The 21,113-nt window shown below is 42.9% G+C and overlaps 1 protein-coding gene across 2 annotated transcripts in view; it reads left to right on the forward strand.

Moving 5' to 3' along the window:
* Nucleotides 1-21,113, forward strand: part of lrp5 (low density lipoprotein receptor-related protein 5) — an 80,823-nt gene that overhangs the window by 43,090 nt on the left and 16,620 nt on the right. For both annotated transcript variants that reach the window (XM_079163535.1, XM_079163536.1), the window contains exons 12-19: nucleotides 11,796-12,012; nucleotides 12,117-12,270; nucleotides 13,939-14,074; nucleotides 15,257-15,501; nucleotides 16,612-16,796; nucleotides 18,369-18,517; nucleotides 18,675-18,852; nucleotides 20,115-20,311. In XM_079163535.1, coding sequence (XP_079019661.1) covers nucleotides 11,796-12,012; nucleotides 12,117-12,270; nucleotides 13,939-14,074; nucleotides 15,257-15,501; nucleotides 16,612-16,796; nucleotides 18,369-18,517; nucleotides 18,675-18,852; nucleotides 20,115-20,311 — 1,461 coding nt within the window. The remainder of the gene's footprint in view (nucleotides 1-11,795; nucleotides 12,013-12,116; nucleotides 12,271-13,938; nucleotides 14,075-15,256; nucleotides 15,502-16,611; nucleotides 16,797-18,368; nucleotides 18,518-18,674; nucleotides 18,853-20,114; nucleotides 20,312-21,113) is intronic.

Raw genomic sequence — 21,113 nt, forward strand, 5'->3', positions numbered from 1 at the left:
GCCCTCATGTGACGAACCTGGATGTTGTAATTATACAGTTCAGCTAATATGTCAAATTGGTTTCAAAGCTTGGCATTCTTCCTGTATCCAGTTCTCTTAAATCATCCACGGTTCAAACCCAGACCTGGGAAGCTGTGACTCAGAGAAATTCTTCTTCCAATCGAAATAACCTTTAGACGCAACATGTGGATGGCACCTTAGACTGCGAAATGGTCTACACATGGTAAAGTTCTCATTTACGGGCACAGTTTCTTAATATTGTCTATTTTTCCATGGATTGAGTGTTTTGATACTTACACAGTATTTACATAACACTCAGCGCCTCCATAATAAAGACATATGTGAAGAACATCTGATTCCAAACATCATCTTGAGCTCAGCTTACAATGAATTGTAGCAGAAAACGGTTACAGAATTCTGCCAAGAGGTTAAGGGTTTAACATCGATTTCTGGTCATCATTAATGGCACCACTGAAAGTATATCATGAAGAATATCTAGTGAAAAAACAGCTTCGGTCTATAGATACTCATGTTTGGTACAGAACAGCAAATGAAACAATAGCTGTAAAAAAATCAAAAAAGGAGTCGGAGAAGGTTGGTGCGAACTGTGAAACAAATGGCACGTAAAATGTCCAAGAGTTGGATGCTGACCTGAAACAATCTGGACTCATGGTTTTAGCAGGGACCAAACGCGGCACACTAAACCAAAAAGGGCTTTATGGGTCAAGGCCAAGGAAGACCCTACTGCTAAAAAGAAAAGAAAAGAATACCTGGACTAATCACAATCCTTCTGGACAAATGTTCTGTAGACAGACGAAGCCAAAATATAGCTTTTTGGCAATGCAGACCAGTTTTTAGACCAAATGAAGCTTATAAGGCAAAGAACACCCTACAGTTAAGCATGGTCGAGGATCCATAATGTTGTGGGGCTGCTTTGTTGCCTCTGGTAGTGGAGGCCTTGACTGTATCAGAGGAATCATAAAATCAGAGGATTACCAAGGGTTTTCAGAGCGAAAGTAGTACCCAGCGTAAGAAAACTTGGTTTGGGTCGAAGATCACGGGTTCCATAGCACAATAAAGACCCAAAGCAAAAATGGACTGGTTTAAACAGGCCAACAATGACTCCTGATCTCAATCCCATTGAAAATATTTGGAGGGATCTGAAATCTGCCGCTGGGGAAACAAATCCAGCAAACCTTCAAGAGCTTGAACAATTGGCAAAGGAAGAGTGGGAAAAACTACCAGCTGACAGTTGCAAGAAACTTGTAGATGCCAAAGGGTGTGCAACCAAATATTAACGAAGGGTGACTTTATTATTGGCCATTTCATTTTTATATTTCTTCTTTGAAATTACTACATGCAAGTTGAAGAATAATGTTTTTACTTTGGACATCCGACTCAAATATTCTCAAGATACAAATGTGGTACATTTCACTTTATCTCTTAAGATATTGTACAGGTTGTGCAAAAAATTCAAGGGTGCCAATGAAGGTGACCAGAACGGTAACACCACCAAGACTATTTTTGCAGTACTGTGTTAACTTTAAACATGATGTATACTGCATGACAGTATGACAACATGACTATCTGCATCAGGACATGTGGCGTGCAGAATATCATTAGAACATATACTGTAAATAGGAGAAAGGGCATGAAGGATAAGTCTTCTACAAATGTGACATAGATGTTAACTTTTCTCTTTCATTGCGTTTCTTGAAACAACAGCGAAGATCTGTGCTTTGGTTGGCTGCCTGGCAAACGGCGCGTAGCTGAATGGATGAATTAGATAAAAGATTGAAACACAGTTTTGTGAGGACATCGGCCTCCGAGTGGGTCTGTGCTGCCCTGGTGCTTTATCCCCTGTGAGGGCCGTGAAAGACGATTTGAGGCGGCTTTGTGAAACGGCAGGGTGTCTCTTTAAAACACGGGCAGTGGTAATAATGGAGCGGGCAAACACACACACACACACACACACACACACACTGGCTCCGACTCCCTGACAGGCAGCAAGTAAACTAAGTTGTCTGTTCACTGGTTTGACCAACCACCTGGAGATGCTTGATGGATATATTAATATATATATATATATACAGTATACCAGCCCTGCTATGCTTAGCTATAGTTCACTCTACTGGTGTATGCTATTTGGATCGCATATGACATAGTGAGTTTATACCGTGTGTGCATTATTGTAATATAATGCTCATTCCAAGGTCGAGCTTGTTGGAGTTTTTCGTGGCCCTGAATCGGTTTTTGAGGCTTTTTGTCGTAGTATCATTTAGTTTTGTGTAAAACCAAACTACGTCTAAAAGCCACGTAAATACTGCATTTTATCAGTCGCTAGGTTTTGTATTGAAGTGCACTATGAGATCTTACAGACAGTGTCCACCCCTTGAACATGACGAACGTTACAATATATAGAGCAGTATAGTATCAGACACACCACTCCACCATAATCATGTCATATACTGTCCTCTTTCAAGCCCCATAATTATTAACCTGCATGTTTGGAGGTTTTTCATTTCTCCCGATGATGACGTGAGGACGGATTGCTCCTCTGACGCTGCTCCGACATGTGTCCATAAATCCTGCCCGAGCACTCGGCCAGGTTAGAGAAGTAACAGAAACACCTGCTGTTGCTCAGAGTTTCCACGGCGTCCTGCCAGCTCTCCATCCTCCCTGTTTCTTCCTTCCTGTTTCCCTCGTTCTGTCCCCCTCGCTGTTAGCAACAGTGACAGTAGCTGCATGTCTCATTAACTCTGGGAGTCTCTGGCCCACATCTGTGTGCGTGCGTGCGTGCGTGCGTGCGTGTGTGTGTGTGTGTGTGTGTGTTGTGTGTGTGTGTGTGTGTGTGTGTGTGTGTGTGTGTGTGTGCGTGTGCGTGTGCGTGTGCGTGTGTGTGTTGTGGCTGATCTCATGTCTCGTATAAGGATGGTACTATTGTGGTCTGATGTAAGCGCTGTTGTGGTGAGCATGCAATAGCAGCTACTAGCCCACAGATGTGTGTGTTTATTTCCACTGTGTCCCGTGTGGGACACAATAGAGGTTGAGTCAACTTAATTTCTGTATGACGACAGCTTTAAATGGCCTTACTAATATTTGTAGTTATTTTCATGGACTACCTATTCATTTTTAATAACCTTTACTACATTCTGATTAATGTTTTTTTTACTTTTATTTATGTCAATAGTAGTTTAATCATATTTGTCCCAGTACAATAAATTGATATAAAACTAAAAGAAGTATAAAGTGATGTCAACTTTCATTTTGTGTTGATTTTGGCGGTCCCTGTGGACAAAAGAGGTAGTGTTCACCGAGCACCAGAGTCCTTTTAGAAAAGCTGCCGCAGGGCCTGACAGTCTGCCCCGCTCAGTCCTGGTTCTCTCTTCTCTCCAGTGGGCTAAACATTACCTGTACACCAGATGACATGGTGTTGAAAGAGCAACTTAACGCCCAATTTTAACTTGCATTCTGAACTCTGATACGACCCCCCACCCCCCAGTATTACTACCAATGTAGTACTTCTAAAGCTGCTACTCTCAGTTGCATGTTTGCAGTCTTTCCATACCCCATACTGTTGACAGTTGACTGCTATTTATATATCCGGTGGTTGGGGGGTGGAGTGTATAGGGACAGGTGGGTGTGAACGTGACATAGTCTTGTAATTCTGGGGCGGGTGGGATGTCAGATTTTTGAACAGATTTTCTGTCTGGTTTTCTCTGGAAAAAGGAAAATAGCAATAGAACGCTTTATAGAATGGGACCAGGATCATAGTTAAAACATGTGACTGTACATGTCATTAAAGTGGATTTGATCTTAAGCTACTCTTTATAGATGAGATGACACGATCAAGTAGTATGTTGGACAGGAATGTCTTGGAATTTAGGAACTTAGGAATTATTAGCATTTAAATGTTAGGAATAGATTAATGTGCAGTCACAGCCAAAAAGCAAACTGGAACTCAGTGGTGGCTGTTATGATCAACTATGGTTTCTTCTTCGATGACTTGAGTGTATCATCTGTCAGACATTGGTTACTCTCCGGTTGCACATTCCTGAGAAATTCCTCCATTATTAAACACCCACACACATAAGTAAACACTCCCAGGGTGTCTTTACGTTCTCTGTTTGCTTGTGTAGGAAACCGATAGCCGCACTGTTTGTATATGGGTGTGTCGTGAATGTGTGTGTTCTCTCCACGGACCAGCACCGTTCAGGTTTAAGGTCAGGTAACTGATATGTTACCAGTTTGATTCCTATTTGATCAACTAAAGTGTTTTCATTTGCCCTGCTGATAACATTTCCACATTTTGATACAACACATTCAAACTAACACGAAAGATCTCAGTGTGAGTAGCTAGATGTAATACATCGGCACTTATACTGTATGTAATAGAAACCTCAAATTTACTGTCAGTGGCACCAAAGCTGTCACATTTCTAACAGGAACTGCTAGTAGCAAATATATCTTCTTCTTCTTTTTTATGTCGCAGATAGGCACACAAGGTGTTCTACATCTGTTTATTGCTGGAACGATGGCAATGAGTCTAATAGTCGGTTGACAGGAAATGAATATGCAACAATTTTAGTAATGGTTATTCATATTGATGGGCAGATAGACGGACGGAAGGACAGATGGATAGATGAATGTATAGATGGATGGATGGATGGATAGACGGATGGATGAACGGAGGGACGGATGGTTGGATGGATGGATGGATGGACGGACAGACAGACGGATGGATGGATGGATGGATAGATGAGTGGGTGGAAAGGTGGATAGATGGACTGATGGACTGATGGACAAACAGGTGGATGGATGGACTGATAGATGGACGGATGGATGAATGGACAGATGGACAGATGGAAGGATGGATGGACGGATGGGCAGATGGATAGATAGATGTACAAGTTATTGACAGCAGGTTATCCACATAGAAGATGTACATATACATATTAACACTAGAAAAATATAAAGAATACTCAATAAAAGGAATAGATTAGAATGCACTTTGAATATACCAGTCTACAACAACTACAAAATCAAATATTTAGGAAAACAAACTACTATATTACATTAGACATAAGTGTGCAAATTTGTTGCAGTTTTATTTTTTAATTTTTAAAAATACAATTTAATTTGAGGTAGAGTGAGAGTATAAAGATGTGCATATTCACCATGTCCAGGTTATTGAAGGAAACTTCCATACATTTCCACGTTATTTCGAAAAAGTGAAAAGCATTCTCTGGTTGTAGCGTCTGATGTGTGAGGGTTTGCTGCTTTATGTCATTGTCAACCGAAAATCTTTTGGTTGGTTTGACAAAACCTCAAGGCTCAGTGAAATGTTTTCATTTCCATTTCTTTTACTATTTTCCAACATTTTAACGACTCAACAAATCTAATGAATGAAAACAATCTAGTTGCAACCCTGCATCAGTTCTCTGTAAGCGCCTCAGAGCTCCACATGATGTGCTTTATCACCGCTGAAGTCAGGTGAGAATGGAAATAATAGTGAATGGGCCGAAGCAAGATTGGAGTTTAGCATATGGACGCACAGTAAGCAGTCAAAGATTTCTGGTCAGTGCAAAGCTTTCTGGGTTTTCTGTGATGAAACACTGTGCGACCGTCCCGCAGGACTCCATTCATCCCGCGTGTTTCATTATGTCCATCAAAGGACAGCGTATGTGAACTGTCCCGCGACGGTCTTGACTTCTCCCTGCTCCCTTTGTTGCTTTTCTGTTTGCTCTCTTTTTTGTCCCTTTTTTATGTTTTGCCCGTGTCCATCAAGAAATGAGACGTTCTCACACCCAAAATGAAAAAAGACTGCGGGAGAAAGAAAAAAAAAATCACACTCTCAGTGCATAATTCTTCCTGAAAAAAAGCCAGCACAGAGAAAGAGGCGAGCAAAGAGAGGAGAGGGCAGAGAAAGGGAGTCTCTCTGCCATCTTTTCACTGGGATGGCCATGTCTAATTGTGTCACGGTGATAAATGAATGGTTTTTTTGTGGAGGGGTCAGGAACCTCCCTCGGATCAGAGGCCCGTCAAATTGAATGGTTTATTTTTTTCTGTTTGCTCACCCCCACCCCCTGAACGGATATTTAAATGAGTATTCACTCAACAGATAGCTGGAAACACCGCTCCTCATCACAGCCACAACACTAGTTCTTATTCTGCTCTTTTCACGGTCAGGATATTATCTTCGTGGATTCACAATGACTAAAGAGTGCAGAGTTTAGACTTGATGACGAAATGAAATGAGCAAAACGTTTCATCCGTTGTCAATGGAGCGCCTCCAGCTCTCCGTCTTTACAGTCGTTTCCTTTTTGTTTTCTGTGGAAGCACATCGGTGTGTGTTTTTAATTGTTTGGCTCTGGTTTGAGGGATAAAATGGAAATTTCTTGTGTGTGTGTGTGTGTGTGTGTGTGTGTGTGTGTGTGTGTGTGTGTGTGTGTGTGTGTGTGTGTGTGTGTGTGTGTGTGTGTGTGTGTGTTGACAGAGGAGTCGGTGTTCGTATCCATGCATTACTGAAGATGCTCAGATACCAGTTTTGTCCTTCGTGATACTGATTCCAATACCTGGACTTGCATAATGGCAGATACAGAGTACCGATCTGATGGTAGTGTAATATTTATATCATTATTATTTCTTAACAGCTGTATACTACTTACCCTTTATGGATGCGATATGATCATTGTGGCTCAGGTAAACCAAGAACAAATACATACGGAGTATGAATGATGTACAACTTTTGAGTTTAAAAGTCAGGAAAATAACTTAAATAGATCAATTCGCCAGCACCTGCTCCGTCTGTACTGCACATGTGCAACTCTCAACAGAGATGAGAAAGAGGCGAGGTGGCTCACTCGTTAGCTACTACTACTAGCACTACTACTAGTTCTACTACTACTACTACGCTGTATCGGAGGCCTTTCTGATACTGGTATCAGTATCAGAACAACTTGTCTATTGCTCGTTTTTTTTTCTTTCTTCTTAAGCCTCACTATGTCAATGCACAAGTTGCAGACAAACTTTGTTAACACTATTTAAATCAAGACAATATTGGAACTGTTCTCTTATTTTAAAAGAGGTTTGCAATAAAGGCTGGGCTATAATTCCATATAATGGAACATTGTGATTTGATGGAATCATATTGTGACTATGAGATCAAATTGTAACTTTTTGCTTTAAAAAAATTCAGTTGGAATCAGCTAAAAAACGAAAGTATACAGAAAGTATACAGTATACAGAGTAGGGGGCCCCTTGGACTCCCAGCGCCCTACTGACCCATCATCTGCTGCGGAGATGGCCTCATCTAACTGAAAAAACATTTTCCCGTACCTTTATTCCTGTTAATAATCCTTTACATAAATAACTTACCAATGTGTTCAGGAGCTGAAAACTTCCTCCAAAGGGGTAAATTATGTGGTAATATCGCACTCAAATGACACTTAGCAGCGGTGGCAACCGTAGCCGATCTGTTCAATTCTATTCTATGTTGACGTCTGATCACGTGTGCGTACTACGCCATCAGGTCTAAAATGGCTGCGGATATTTTGTTTCAAAGATAGGAAAGCAATGTGTAAGTCCAGCCTGACGTTTCTTAACATGTACAATATTGATCTCAGTGAGGCAGACGGCTCATAATTAAACACTGGTATCTGATCGGTACTCGGTCCAGTCAGACCGGGCATCCCTAGCTACAGAAATGTCACAATGCCACAGTCTGCTGATCGTTCTGAAATGGTGATGTCATCTGTCATACCTCTCGAAACAGAAGTAAAATGACGTACACACATGATCTACTCCACAAGTTAGACAACTCACTGTCATGTTTCTACACGGGCTTAGTGTATTGCCACCCAAAGCTCACCTTGACTGATCTGTAATTCCACTCGAGTCACTCAGAGGTGAACATTTCTGACAAGTAAACCAGCTGTAGATGGCTGCAAATTAGAGGCCATTTGTTTATTTCCATGGATGTAGCTCGGTAGCTAGCAAGAGGGCCTCCTCTTTCTCGGGTTGCTCCATCAGATCATCTGTCAGTGAACACAACGGCAGACCTACTTGATGTGCTGAGCTGGAGATTTGCGCAGTGATTTAGAGGTCTGACACCATGCCGGGTTCACAGTAGGGGTGGGAATCACCAGAGGCCCCCACGATGCGATATTATCACGACACCTAAGTTACGATACGAGGAGATTTCACCGCACACAAGACAAACTTCTAAGCAGGAATCGGGGCGCCATAGATCTCCTGGCCTCTTCAATTCTTACGGTTATGAAACTGTGACTTAATAATCGCAGTTACGGCCAAATCTGTTAATCCCGACATCCCTCATTGCAATATTAAAAGTTTATATAATAAAAGATCGATACACGGCGTTCGTGTATCGATACGATATTGCCAATGCAAAGTATTGCGATACTATGCATTTTTCCCCCACCGCTACTTTACAGCTAGATAGATAATCTTTGTGTTCTCTGGCGGGAAATGCGTTTTCACAAGCTGCGAATGTTCATGTGAAGGTAGTCAGTTTACCCTCCCACCTTAATCCTTGGCTCATGAAAGCAACAGGTCATCTTTCCTGCTACACACCAAACTAGTTTTTAACGTACCCGTTTGTGGCGCACACAGAGGGTCACAAAGCGTCTGGCAGAATTCCTTTTCCCATTTGTCAAATCTCTGGCATGGCACTCTGAAGAATTTCAGGCAGCGCGTGGCAAACACACACATACAGGCACGGGCTGCAGATGACTGTAGCGCGTCTAAAATAAAAGCACGCGGCTATTTCAGTCGACGGTGGTCCAGTAATAGCACGGGGCGGTGAGGAGGGCTGGACACCAGTTCTAATTGCAGCCTTGTCAATTGCAGCTCTCACTTTCGGCTCGTAGAAACATGCACACGCACAGCCACAAGCACGCGCGCACACACACACACACACACACACACACACACAGCGGGAGGTTTGCTGGCAAGGGTGGCTGTATCAGTTTTCAACGGCCTAGTAATAGATGCCTTGTGGCTGATATTCACACACACACACACACACACACACACATAAACACAGAACAGAGAGACGAGTTGTGGGGAATTGTGGGTTTTGCATTTATGTGTGTGTTGGTGTATGAGTGTGTAATCAGCAACAACATTTCTGGTGGACAAAATGTTGTCTCTCCATCTGTTACTGACAATAGTTGCCATTGACTTATTTTTTTATGCGCATTTTGAAATATTGCGTTACAAAAGTTGTATACATTTTATAAAACTTTCGTCAATTGGGGGGAAAAAATAAATGTTTTTACGCTACCATGAGGTGTTTTTTGTCTTTGTTAAAAAAGAGTTTGCTGAATAAATGAATGCGTACTCACACGGCTGATCAGCTGTTTCTGCTTCCAGGATGTATATTGTGTTTGTCTCCTGACAGCATGAAACATGGCCATTCCTAGCTGACATGAAAGAACAATTTAAACAAATTCCTGAAGACCTTTCTCCATTTCTCTCTCATGGATGGTTAGACGGCCAAGACAATTTTTTTTTGTCTCTCGTTCGCAACCTCTACTTCTTCTTCTACTCTGTCTGCTGGCGGATTACAGCCATGTGTAGCCTACAGTGCCAACTACTGACCAAACTACTCTGTAGGCGAGTCTACATGTTCAAACCAGTCAATTTGATTTTTGCGTCAATATTCAATGGAACAAAAACACAACTGTTGATAATGGAGAATTAACAAGAAGCTCTCAGCTAGTTTTTATGGAACTTTAACTCAGAGTTGCTTTCATCCTGTCCTGGATTCATTCTGCATTTTCATCCGATCAGTTGACATCAGTGTTTCTTTCAAAGTTCCATGATTTCATCTGATTTCACCAGAATCCAACCCGGTGGCACCGATGACAAGCCTTAAAAATAATTATATAGAAATAGACAATCTTACTGCTGTTGGTCTCGTTTAGTTATGTAGGTCATATCGAGGCATCAGTATTAAATTGAACATCTTTTATAAGCAGTTAAAAGTTCTTCAGTGTCACTTTAAAAAAGGACATCTGAAGATAAGAAACTGAATCCTCCTCGTCCTCATCTTCAATGCTCTGTAGATCTGATGGTTGATGAGGCGTATGTTAGTGACCAGCATTGAAAAAATATGGAAACCAACTCAAACGTGTGGCTTCCCAGAACCTGAATTTTTAAGAAACTTTGCGAGGGCTTTAGTAGTTGCTTCCACCTTTTGTTTCCACTGTATTTTACAAACAGCACACAACTATGTCATTGTTATGTGCTGTTTGGTATGCGAGTGAAGCCAGCAGCTGTGGCACAGACCACAATGAGGAAGTGTTATTGGTTTTCTTTCATGTCTTTGCTGAATCCAGGAACCTGCCAAAATGGGGATTTCAGTCTGCTCCACTGTGTGCACTGGGACCCTTTATTTTCCCAAAATCATATACGTGTTTGATTTCCATTTGTGCTAAATACTCACACATCTTCTAGTCAACCATTTGGTTTCTAACGGCTGACTCTGTTGCACATTTAAGAAGCTGGAAACATCAAAAGTTTGATATTTTTGATCATTCATTTATTATTAAACTAGTGCCCCATTAATTTCCTGTCAATCAACTAACTGATTAATCGACTTAACAATTTTTGTTGTACCTCAGTTCAGTTTTTGCCTCAATTTTCCTGTATCTGAAGAAATGTCTTAATGCCACGGATGTGTTGTCAAATTGGGGAATTTCTAAATTTGTTTGTGTTTTGCCGATTTTAGTATTTCTTTTCATGTCTGTGCTGTCGAAGTGTTGAAGTTGTTCGGCCTTGACAAGTCAACGCACTGCAAAGTAAGAAAACTCAAGCAAATGGACACATTCGATTCACGTTATTGCAGATATCTGCTGTGCTTATTATCAAAATAATATCTGAATCATGTGTTCAGAATGTCCGAATAAGCCAAACAAACATTTTAGGTGATTTTACAACAATACTGATGGATTGCTGGCTTTGATGACAAACCATGGCAACAACACGCGTCCCCCGGCCTTGTGCGTCCCCTTTTTAGTGTCCCCTGGAACCAGTATTCGTTGCAGCGCTTTGTGTTCCTAGTGCTGTGCATGTGTTGTATCGAGCTCAGGCTAAATGTTAGCACCATCTTGGTCCTCCAGACTGTCCATTCATATGGAGACATTAAATAAAACTCAATAGGCTTTCAAATAATCAAGTTCTCAATTTCAATTCACATTTCACCTCGCTGAAAAAGACCAGGACCACTTCTTTCGTCGTGTGCTTCTTGTGATCTGACGCAGAGAAAGAAATGTGAAAATATTAAAGTGGGTGGAATTCCCCCTTCCAGCTGAAAGTCCCTTTTCAGTTGGCGTTTCCATTATTTTGTCCTGCTCTGTGGGTGTTTGTGGACACATTTGGACACATAACTTCCTGGGGACGTTTCCGTTTTTTCTCTTTTTGCCTCATCAGACCGTTTCTCCCTCCATCCTGTTTCCTCCAACTCTCCTCTTCCCTTTCCAACGCTTCTTCTCAAGCTCTGTATCATATGTGCTCTTCTATCACTCCCTGGATGCAGATGGGCTCCTCCCCTGGGAGGTCAAAGGTCAGGGTCAGCTACAGATTAGCAACCAAGGACATTAAAGTAAAGTTGTCATTAGAGGAAGTGTTTTACTTTTCCAGTTTTTTTTCTCCTACAGTTGTAAAATGTAACTATTATATTCTACAGTAGCTTTGACAATGACGAATGTTTTTAACATGCACTCTTGCCTTGGAAAAAGCTCTAAAGGTGTCCCTGTCTCCCGTCTCAGGTGATCAACGTGGACGGCAGTAACAGGCAGACTCTGCTGGAGGACAAGCTGCCCCACATCTTCGGCTTCACCCTGCTGGGGGACTACATCTACTGGACAGACTGGCAGAGGCGCAGCATCGAGAGGGTCCACAAAGCCACGGCCGTGCGAGAGATTATCATCGATCAGCTGCCGGATTTGATGGGGCTGAAGGCCACCAAAGTGACAGAGACGCACGGTAAGGGGGACAGGTTTTTCAGGGGATTTACCGAACAGCTGTAAACTGAACATGAGAAAAAGGGATCTGTGAAATAAACGCTGACACCGTCAATCCGTTTCCAGGTACAAATGGCTGCGCGGAGGATAACGGCGGATGCAGCCACCTTTGTTTCTGGTGTCGGCAGGCTGTCAGCTGCGCCTGTCCCATGGGGATGGAGCTCCTCTCAGACCTGCAGACCTGTGTGGTGCCGGAGGCCTTCCTGCTCTTCACCAACAGGTACGCCTACCTGTCCACCTGCAGTAGAGCGGGAAAAAAGCACCTGCTTGATGTTCTACTGTTTCTGTTACCCGCTTTCAGTAAAGATGACATTCATGTTGTCTCAAAACATCAGTAAATCTTCTTCACTGGCCTGATTTAACAACTGTTTTATTCGGTTACGCATCTCAATGTATCGCATCAATGTTTCTATATAACTTCACATGGCTACTTTTTCATCAATTAACACAAGCAGTCAGATAAATCCAAACTCCCTTTTTATTTAGAAAGTGCAATAAAAAATCAGGCCATAATATAAAAAGCTGCATCTTATCAATACCAGTAACTGTGTGAGCCATCAACATTACAAAAACAAAACAAATCCTGCAGTGCATTACAAGTGTGCTGTTATCCACAAAAATAAGGTTTTCACATAGCGGCTCTAACAGGGCACTTCCTGAATGTCTATGGCTTTATACACTGCATAAATTAGCCTAGCAGCTAGCAGACTGCAGTTAGTTAGTTAGTTACTTTTCCTTACTCGTAGCTCTTGTACTCTGACTTAGTTCAAGGCACAGCATCTCTTGACAGCGTTAACAACACCAGGGTTGAATTTCAACCTGCATTTACGTTTTTTTTAGCCCAACAGAAACAGAACAGCTAATATTGTTAGCGAGAGCAACAAGCTAGCAGGCTGCATAGCACACAGGGAGTGTGTGTAAGCGCCGCCCTCAGTGAAACAGAGATCAGAGGAGAGGAGAGAGACTAGCGAGACAGTAAATGACAGTAAAACGCGATAGAGACTCTCACCGACTGAGCTGGCATCAATGCAGTCTGGTTTCAGTCTGGAGACTCCACTGTTATCTCAAACTTTGATACCTCAGACACTAGACTTGATCCAATGGGTTTTTTGTCTCAGACTTCTCTTGGTCTGGCTATGACAACCATGTTTATTTGAGTTATTGAAACACAAACAGTCAAATCACTGTTGAATTTAGATATGTGGTGCATTGTTTATGTTTTTATATTGGTTTAGGTACTAATGAGTAAGACAGAAAATGATCAACATCTACGTATTATATATTGTATTTATATTATATATTTTGTATATGTATATACATTAATCGTGGTGAAAACCGGGGCATTTTAGTGTTCTACAGATATTTGTTGGGACTTGGGACACCCAGCTTGAAGATTGGGAAAGTCCCAGACAAACCAGGGCGTCTGGTCACTAATCTACAGAGACCACGTAACAGCTCAAATCCAACTCTTAGTCTATTTTCTTCTGTTTTAGGCACGTAACTGTAGTGATTGTGTGTTGGGCCAAAATGCAGGTGGCCTACACTCAATACTGTGCCTGAACACATCCTGTGTAGACACAGACAGTGCTGCTCACGCTCCTTTGTACACATTGTGTTACATTGTTATATCATAGCTAATGCAACAACATAAGTCAAAGTATTGAACGGCCACTGTTTTGTTTTATGTTTCTTTAACTCTTTCGTCGTCTCACTCTTGACTTCGTTTCACGCCCGTTTGAACTTCTGTTTCAGCTTAAGTGGCTTTGCCTACAGCCCTGCCTTTTTCATGACCCCGAACAGCAATAACTGTGTGTGAAAACTGAATGGATTAGTGTCGGTGAGGTCCTAACTCGCATTAAATGTGCAAAATGCTATGTTTTTCCCTCAGGGATAACATCAGGAGTATCTCTCTGGGTACCAACAGCAACGACGTGCCCATTCCTCTGACAGGAGTGAAAGAGGCCTCCGCTCTCGACTTTGATGTCTCTGAAAGGAGAATATACTGGACAGACATACAGGCCAAGGTGGGCTGGAGGAATGTACTGATGTTTGAGGGGGAACTCAAGTTAAACACAAATCATTAAATTGTATTCAAAGGTCCAGTGTGTAGGATTTAGGGGGATCTATTGGCAGAAATGTAATAAATATGTAGAGATGCTCTCTCTTTGTCGATTAGCTGACTTATCGGTCGTTTTAGTTTCAGACGTCTTAAGACTTAAGTGTGTTTGTCCTTTTTTTCATGCTGAATGACTTATTTGTAAGAGAATTATGAACACATCTCTGCGAAGCAAAATATTTAAAGTGGTACTTTTGTGTGATTCTTTGTGTGTAAACTAAATCATCTAATCCGGGGGGGGGGGGTGCTACGTGCGTGCTACTCGCAGGTGAGCGACTGTTGCATCGTGCGCGCGGATCGGGGCGGAACACCGCCGTGCGCGATACAGAGAGCAGGGGAATTGAAAACGCGCGACCATGTAGTGACAGACATGACATGCCGGCGTGTAAATAAATTAAGCACAAGTACTCGTCCTTCAAGCTCCCGTCTCTCGGCTCTTCTACTTCTTCTACTCTTCTACTTCTACAGGGTGCGCGCATGACAGCTCTCATCTCGTTCGCCCCCTGGTGGTTGGCTGATTCAGGAAGCGTTTGATTTGATATGTAGCAGAGCACGTATTTTAAACGTCAATATCGCAGACGATCATGCTCATTTAATCGTGGCAGCCAAAATCGTGATCGCGATTAAAATTCGATTAATTGTGCAGACTGAAAAAAAATCATAATGCGTCTCTGGTATTGTTCAGGGGGCCGGACCAAATGTGGAGGCGGGCCGTAGTTTGGGGACCACTGATCTAATCGAAACAAAATTGTACAAGTGTTAGTCGACGAAGGATTTCTTTGGTCGAGGACGGCTCAATAACTTTTCATTAATTTATAATCACCTGAAAATAGGAATTGTTGTGTCTTCGTTAGAATGAGTCGTTCATATCAACATCATGGACATCAAACACTCTAAAGAGAGACATTGGCATTTTTGCGTCGGCCATCATAGCTCCTCCACACACTTGGCACACACTATTAGTTTTAGTTGGTTCCAATCTTCAAATTAGGATGTTGATTATGTGTATTTCTATTCAAATTTATGTTTTTGGCTTATTTAGGATTTCACGACTTTGAACTGAACTCTCACTCCTTTCTCTTTCTCTCAGACAATCAGCAGAGCGTATATGAACGGCAGCTCTGTAGAACATGTCATAGAGTTTGGGCTGGACTACCCAGAAGGCATGGCTGTCGACTGGATGGGTCGCAACATCTACTGGGCCGATACAGGCACAAACCGCATCGAGGTGGCCCGGCTGGACGGCCAGTACCGACAGGTTCTGGTCTGCAAGGATCTGGACAACCCGCGCTCGCTGGACAACCCTCGATCACTGGCGCTGGACCCGGCCAATGGGTAAGAATGGGAACTGCAACATTTAGGGGCCATGTTGTGTTTTCTTTGTTGGGCCTTCAAATTCACGGCTGTGTCCCAATTTAAAAAATAGTCCTACTTTTGGAATGCTGCAGCATTCAACACATATCATGTGTCAAGGAACAACCAATCACAGCTGCCAGATATCTTTTCTTTCTTCTGTAAATAACAGTCTACAGTAAATAGATGGAGGAGAAGTTAATCATTTAATCACAGGACTAACCGGAGCTCTATCTGTCCCACATAATATTTTACTTGCTACATCTCAATAGCAACCTGTGAATGGCTCATTAAAAAACTGGCGGACATATTGGTAAAATTTGCTAAATTATGCAAAACATCTACAGCCTGGTCATTCGGCTTCCCTTGTATATTTTCAACATTCCACTTCCAACATGGACCAGTGTATGAAGTACCGTGTGTGGCTTCGAAACAGTTTGTGGAGCAGCCCAGTGGAAGTGAGTCACTGTGAGACACCTGTATTACGCTGGAGGTCCGTGTCTTTCAAGGGCACGAGTTGGTGCCGATGACTTCATGTAGCATGTCTGTTCACTCCTTCTGAGGCAGTGATGTCACAGTGTTGGTATGTAGGTACAACAACCAGCTTCCTGCCCCCCCCCCATAACCTCCAGCCGAGAGAGGGATGCTGCTAATAAACCTGTTTGTTATAATCACTGTTCATCCTCGTCCAAACAACCTCGAGACACTCTCATTCGCCTGTGTGTGTGTGTGTGTGTGTGTGTTTGTGTTAAGTACCTGTGCCAGCGTGTCAAATTCCCTAGCACATGTCACTCACTCGGTGGTGTCTCGATGAAGTAATTGGCGCAGACTGTCAACACGCGCGCCCGTGGGGCATCTGATGTCATTTTATGATCACATACTCATGCACACACGTTAATGAAGACAAGTTGTCTCCTTTCATAGAAGTTAACCTAACAAATGTTACAAAGTGGAAACAGGTTCCCACTCTGGAATAGATGATCCAATTAAATATTGTATCAGAAAAAAATTGATTTTAGGGAAGCGATAGTAACCCTTTCAGGACTCCCTGTGCACTCGTCCCGGGCTGAAATGGGTGATTTGTCTCCGCAGCTACATGTACTGGACAGAGTGGGGGGGTCGACCTCGTATAGCCAGAGCCTACATGGATGGCAGCACCGTCACAACCCTGGTGGACAAAGTGGGCCGGGCCAACGGACTGACCATCGACTACGTAGACCATCGCCTGTACTGGACTGACCTGGACACGTGCATGATCGAAAGCACCAACATGCAAGGTTCAGACACACGCACCGACAACCAGTCACCACGCACAAGCCATTGGATTGTTGCAGAAAATAATCTCTGTGGCAAACAAACGTTTATGATACTTTCACCTTTTCTTCGGCAAGACAATCTTCACAAATGAACACCTTTTTTCTGATTTTTGAAGCGGGGATGCAATCGCTACAATTAAAAAGCTAACGTTAGGCTATAAAGGAACTACACCACGGTCACTTGACTTCACCTCACCACCACTAAGCTAAAGGAGGATGAGTGTTCTAGCGGTGACGGTTTGTAGTCTCATTTAGACGCTTGTTAGGAACCGCCTTGTTTAAGACACGTAAAACAAATTCAGGAGAGTTTTATATATCGTAGAACCAAACGTTAACATCTCTTCAGCTTGTGTTAACCACAGACCTTATTTCAGGCATCTAGCCAAAAACACATTCAAACGACAGAACCAGAATTCAAACTCATTTCTGGATTTTAGGACTCATTCCTGAAGATATCAAATTGCACACTTATGGCACACACTTTGAGTTAACATCTGAAATGAACATGGTAGCAGAATTTATGTATGTTTCATGTTTCCTGGAGATCCTTAACAAACCCTTCAAGAATATATTAGATTCTTTTAGTTTTAGGCCATAAAAAGTCTTCAAATGTCTTGCTTTTAGTTATGATAGGTAATAATTCGGCCTCAGTTGTAACAGTGTTGAACCACCTCATCTCCTCCAAACTATATAGTGTTTAAAGCTCATCCACAAGTTTGACAGGATCACTCAGGAGTGGGCGTGGCTTACAAATACAGCGGTGCAGCAGGAAACTGTACAGGACTGTTGAAGTCCATCCACAGCTCAGGAGGAGGATAAAATGAATGAATAAGACCTCAACCGTGCTCTGTCAACAAACCTGCTTACTTCATATCCAAACACGCACCTCTGACACAGGATTAGAAGTTAGTACACCAGAACACCGACCTGGTTATTGATTACATTGCTGAATTGAGGGTGAAAGTATATTCGAGACCTTGTAAATTGTGGTTAAACATAAGAGATTTAAGGGTCCAGTCTCTAGCGTTCACTTCTCACGGCCTTGTAAGTGAACCTTGACTTAAGAATAATTGGTCGAAACAAATAATTTGTGATACACACAAAGTGGGAATCCATTCATCAGATACATGATGGAGTTGACGATATTATCATTATCACGACCCATTGAATGGCTTGTACATTTTGCACAACCACTGAATAGTTGCTGCCCCCCGTGCGTCTATTAGTGAAGGTTATTTACTACCTCATCTCTTTATTTATTTGTCTGTCTTTACCAGACTAATCTCTAAAACTGATGCATGAGATTTGCAGTTCACATTCTCACAGCAGAAGAAATGGGAAACGTACTGATTCAGGAGACTTTATGACCTTTCCTCTAGTGCCACCATCAGGCCAACTCTGTCATTTCAGTGAATCTCCTGATGATGAACACATGCCTGATCTCCATTTACTTGTATGCAAATCTGCAATGACGGTGGAGGCTTTGCTTGATGCTCAGATGATGACATGAAGATGTTGTCATATCTCCTGCAGGCCTTCAGAGGGAGATCATCGTAGACGACCTCCCTCACCCCTTCGGTCTGACTCAGTACCGGGACTTCATCTACTGGACGGATTTTAACCTGCGCAGCATCGAGCGGGCAGACAAACGCAGCGGACTCAACCGCACGGTGGTGCTGCAGGTATGGAACCACTTCCATTTAGGGGTGTCAGCAAATGCAATATGTTATTTTTGCAGTTATTGTGATCCTAATGTGTTCTTAAAGAGATATTTATGGCTTATACATTGGCTTAAAATATCAGTAAATTCAGAGATACTGAGCCTCACTGTGTCCTCAGGGCCAGCTGGAGCTGATGCTGGACATCCTGGTGTTCCACTCCTCCCGCCAGGAGGGGACCAACGAGTGCTCCCACAACAACGGCAACTGTGCCCATCTTTGCCTGGCCACGCCCGCCGGTGCCCAGTGCCGCTGCGCCTCCCACTACACTCTGAACCCCGATGGACGAAACTGTAGCTGTAAGTACCGAGCTGCTGGGAGAGAAGCACAGGGATGTCTGGGAACAGAAGGCCACTGGGTTGAATCCCAGGACTGGACCCCTCCTTTAATAAGTGTAGTTGAGGTGTCCTTGAACAAGGCAGGAAAATACAGTACTGCTGCTCTAAAATAAAAGCTGGTGTTCAAATGCTGTTCTCCAGTAAAGGCCAAAACACTGAACAGAGACGTGTCATACTCACCACTCTGCTGTTCAAAATTAAGCCATTTAGCCAGAGGTCCAGCCTCAAAGACTCATTTCCCAGCTAATGCTGAGAGGTACTAAACATATGTTTAAGTATTGAGAAATCAGACACAATGATGTAGGAAGATCACTGAACTTTTACTAACAAAGTGACTTCAGAATGATTGTAGAAAGAACTGGAAATAGGCTGGTTTATGTTTCCAACATATTTTGACATGTCTACGGTTCAGCTACTTGAAACACTTCACAGTTGAGTTGCAAAACATTAACAGTGAGATGGGTGGAATTGCCAAGGGTTCAAGGATAATTTATTGTCATTATGCAACACAGTGTTGCACAACGACATGCCGTTGTAGCCAATTTGTTACACAAGAAAAACATGACAAAAGCACAAACAAATCGGGGTCCTGTGAGAAGCTACGGGCAGTGACGGCCATGTGTAACGCGACATGGAGAGGAGGCTAAACAGGTTAGCATAGACGCTGCAGTACAACCGGAGAGCAAAGAACACTGAACACTGAAAGACGTTTCTCTGTCCAGACGGCTTCGGTAAGAGTTTGATTGACATCCAATCACCTGCCAAATCTTTTTTTGAAAGTGCCTGCTTGTTTCCAAACAGTTCTCAATGACAGTTTCTAAGATGATTCTGTGGAACAAACAGTCGGCTTTAGTTAAGACGAGGACAACATGAAACAAAATTGACTGGAAGGAAAAGGTGAAAGGATTAACCTTAGTTGCCTCTTGCTCAACAGCCAGCACACAGACTATGTGGCAATCTGCTCACACACGCACACACACACAGAGACTAAAATCCAGCATGCTTGTGTTGCTTCCAGACCTTCCACACATCCTAAGTCATTGGACCATCATCCAGAGCGGTTCCAGCTGGTCTGATGTGTGTGTGCGTGTGTCTCTGGCTTCTGTGTTTTGACCCCCGTGTTTGGATTTCACGATAGGCATCGTGCAAACTTCAGCCTTACCGTGTGAACAACCCTGTGTCCACTCATGGCGCTCTCTCCTCCTCTGCCTTTCTGTCTGCAGCTCCCTCTAGCTTCCTGCTCTTCACCCAGAAGGCAAGCATCAGCCGGATGGTGCTGGGAGGGCAGAGTCCCGACATCATCCTGCCCATCCACGTCCTCAGGAACGTCCGAGCCGTCAGCTACGACCCGCTGGACCGGCTGGTCTACTGGCTGGACGGACGGCAGAACATACGCAGGGCCAGAGACGACGGAGCCATGGTACGAAACTGACCCTGAGACACACAGTGACACCTAAACGCTGACATGTCAGATCTTGATAATGGAGTTCTTCTGTGGGACAGTAACATGTACATGGTAGCTGAGTCCTACAAAATGATTTCCCTCAGAGGGATAAAGGTTAGGAGGTTTATCCTGATTCTCCTCCCCAAACAAAGTGGTTTACAGAGAATTCTCCTCTCCGGGACCAAAACTAACGGTGCAATCAGCAGGTTTTAATCAGTTGGATCACCTGGAAATTTCCAGATTTACTGTGTGGAAGTTGCACTCGGTCCAGCGTTAAGATACCCGCTGTGAGCGGGTTGTTACTAATTACTTCATTACGGGATAGACATTCAGTCTAATGAGTCAGAGACCATCTTTTGTAAGCAGTCGAGGACTGGTTGTTATGTTCTGCACCAGAGTACATTTACTGCCTTCACAACTGTCCAAATGAACCGCACCAGAGATTAAAACTGGCTTGTGAAAGCACCCTCACATTAATAACTCTAGCAGGAACCTCTGTATTGGCTTTAATAACCATCTTAACTTAAACATATTAGTTCTGCTGTGCAATCATGTTTTTCCATTTGAAAACAGTCAAAAATCTGAGATTTGTTATCTGCCAAGAACTTAGAAACAGTAATTCATGCAACTCACACAACTAAACCTCGATAAACTTCAGCTGATACATAACCAGGCCCAACAGGAGAGAACACCTCACACTGGTTTTAAAATCCCTTCATCAGCTCCCAGTGTCTCTTAGAGTGGATTTAAAAATGTAACCGTCACTTGTAAGGCTTGT

This window comes from Pholis gunnellus (genome assembly GCF_910591455.1).
Source record: "Pholis gunnellus genome assembly, chromosome: 7".
Lineage (NCBI taxonomy): Eukaryota > Metazoa > Chordata > Actinopteri > Perciformes > Pholidae > Pholis > Pholis gunnellus.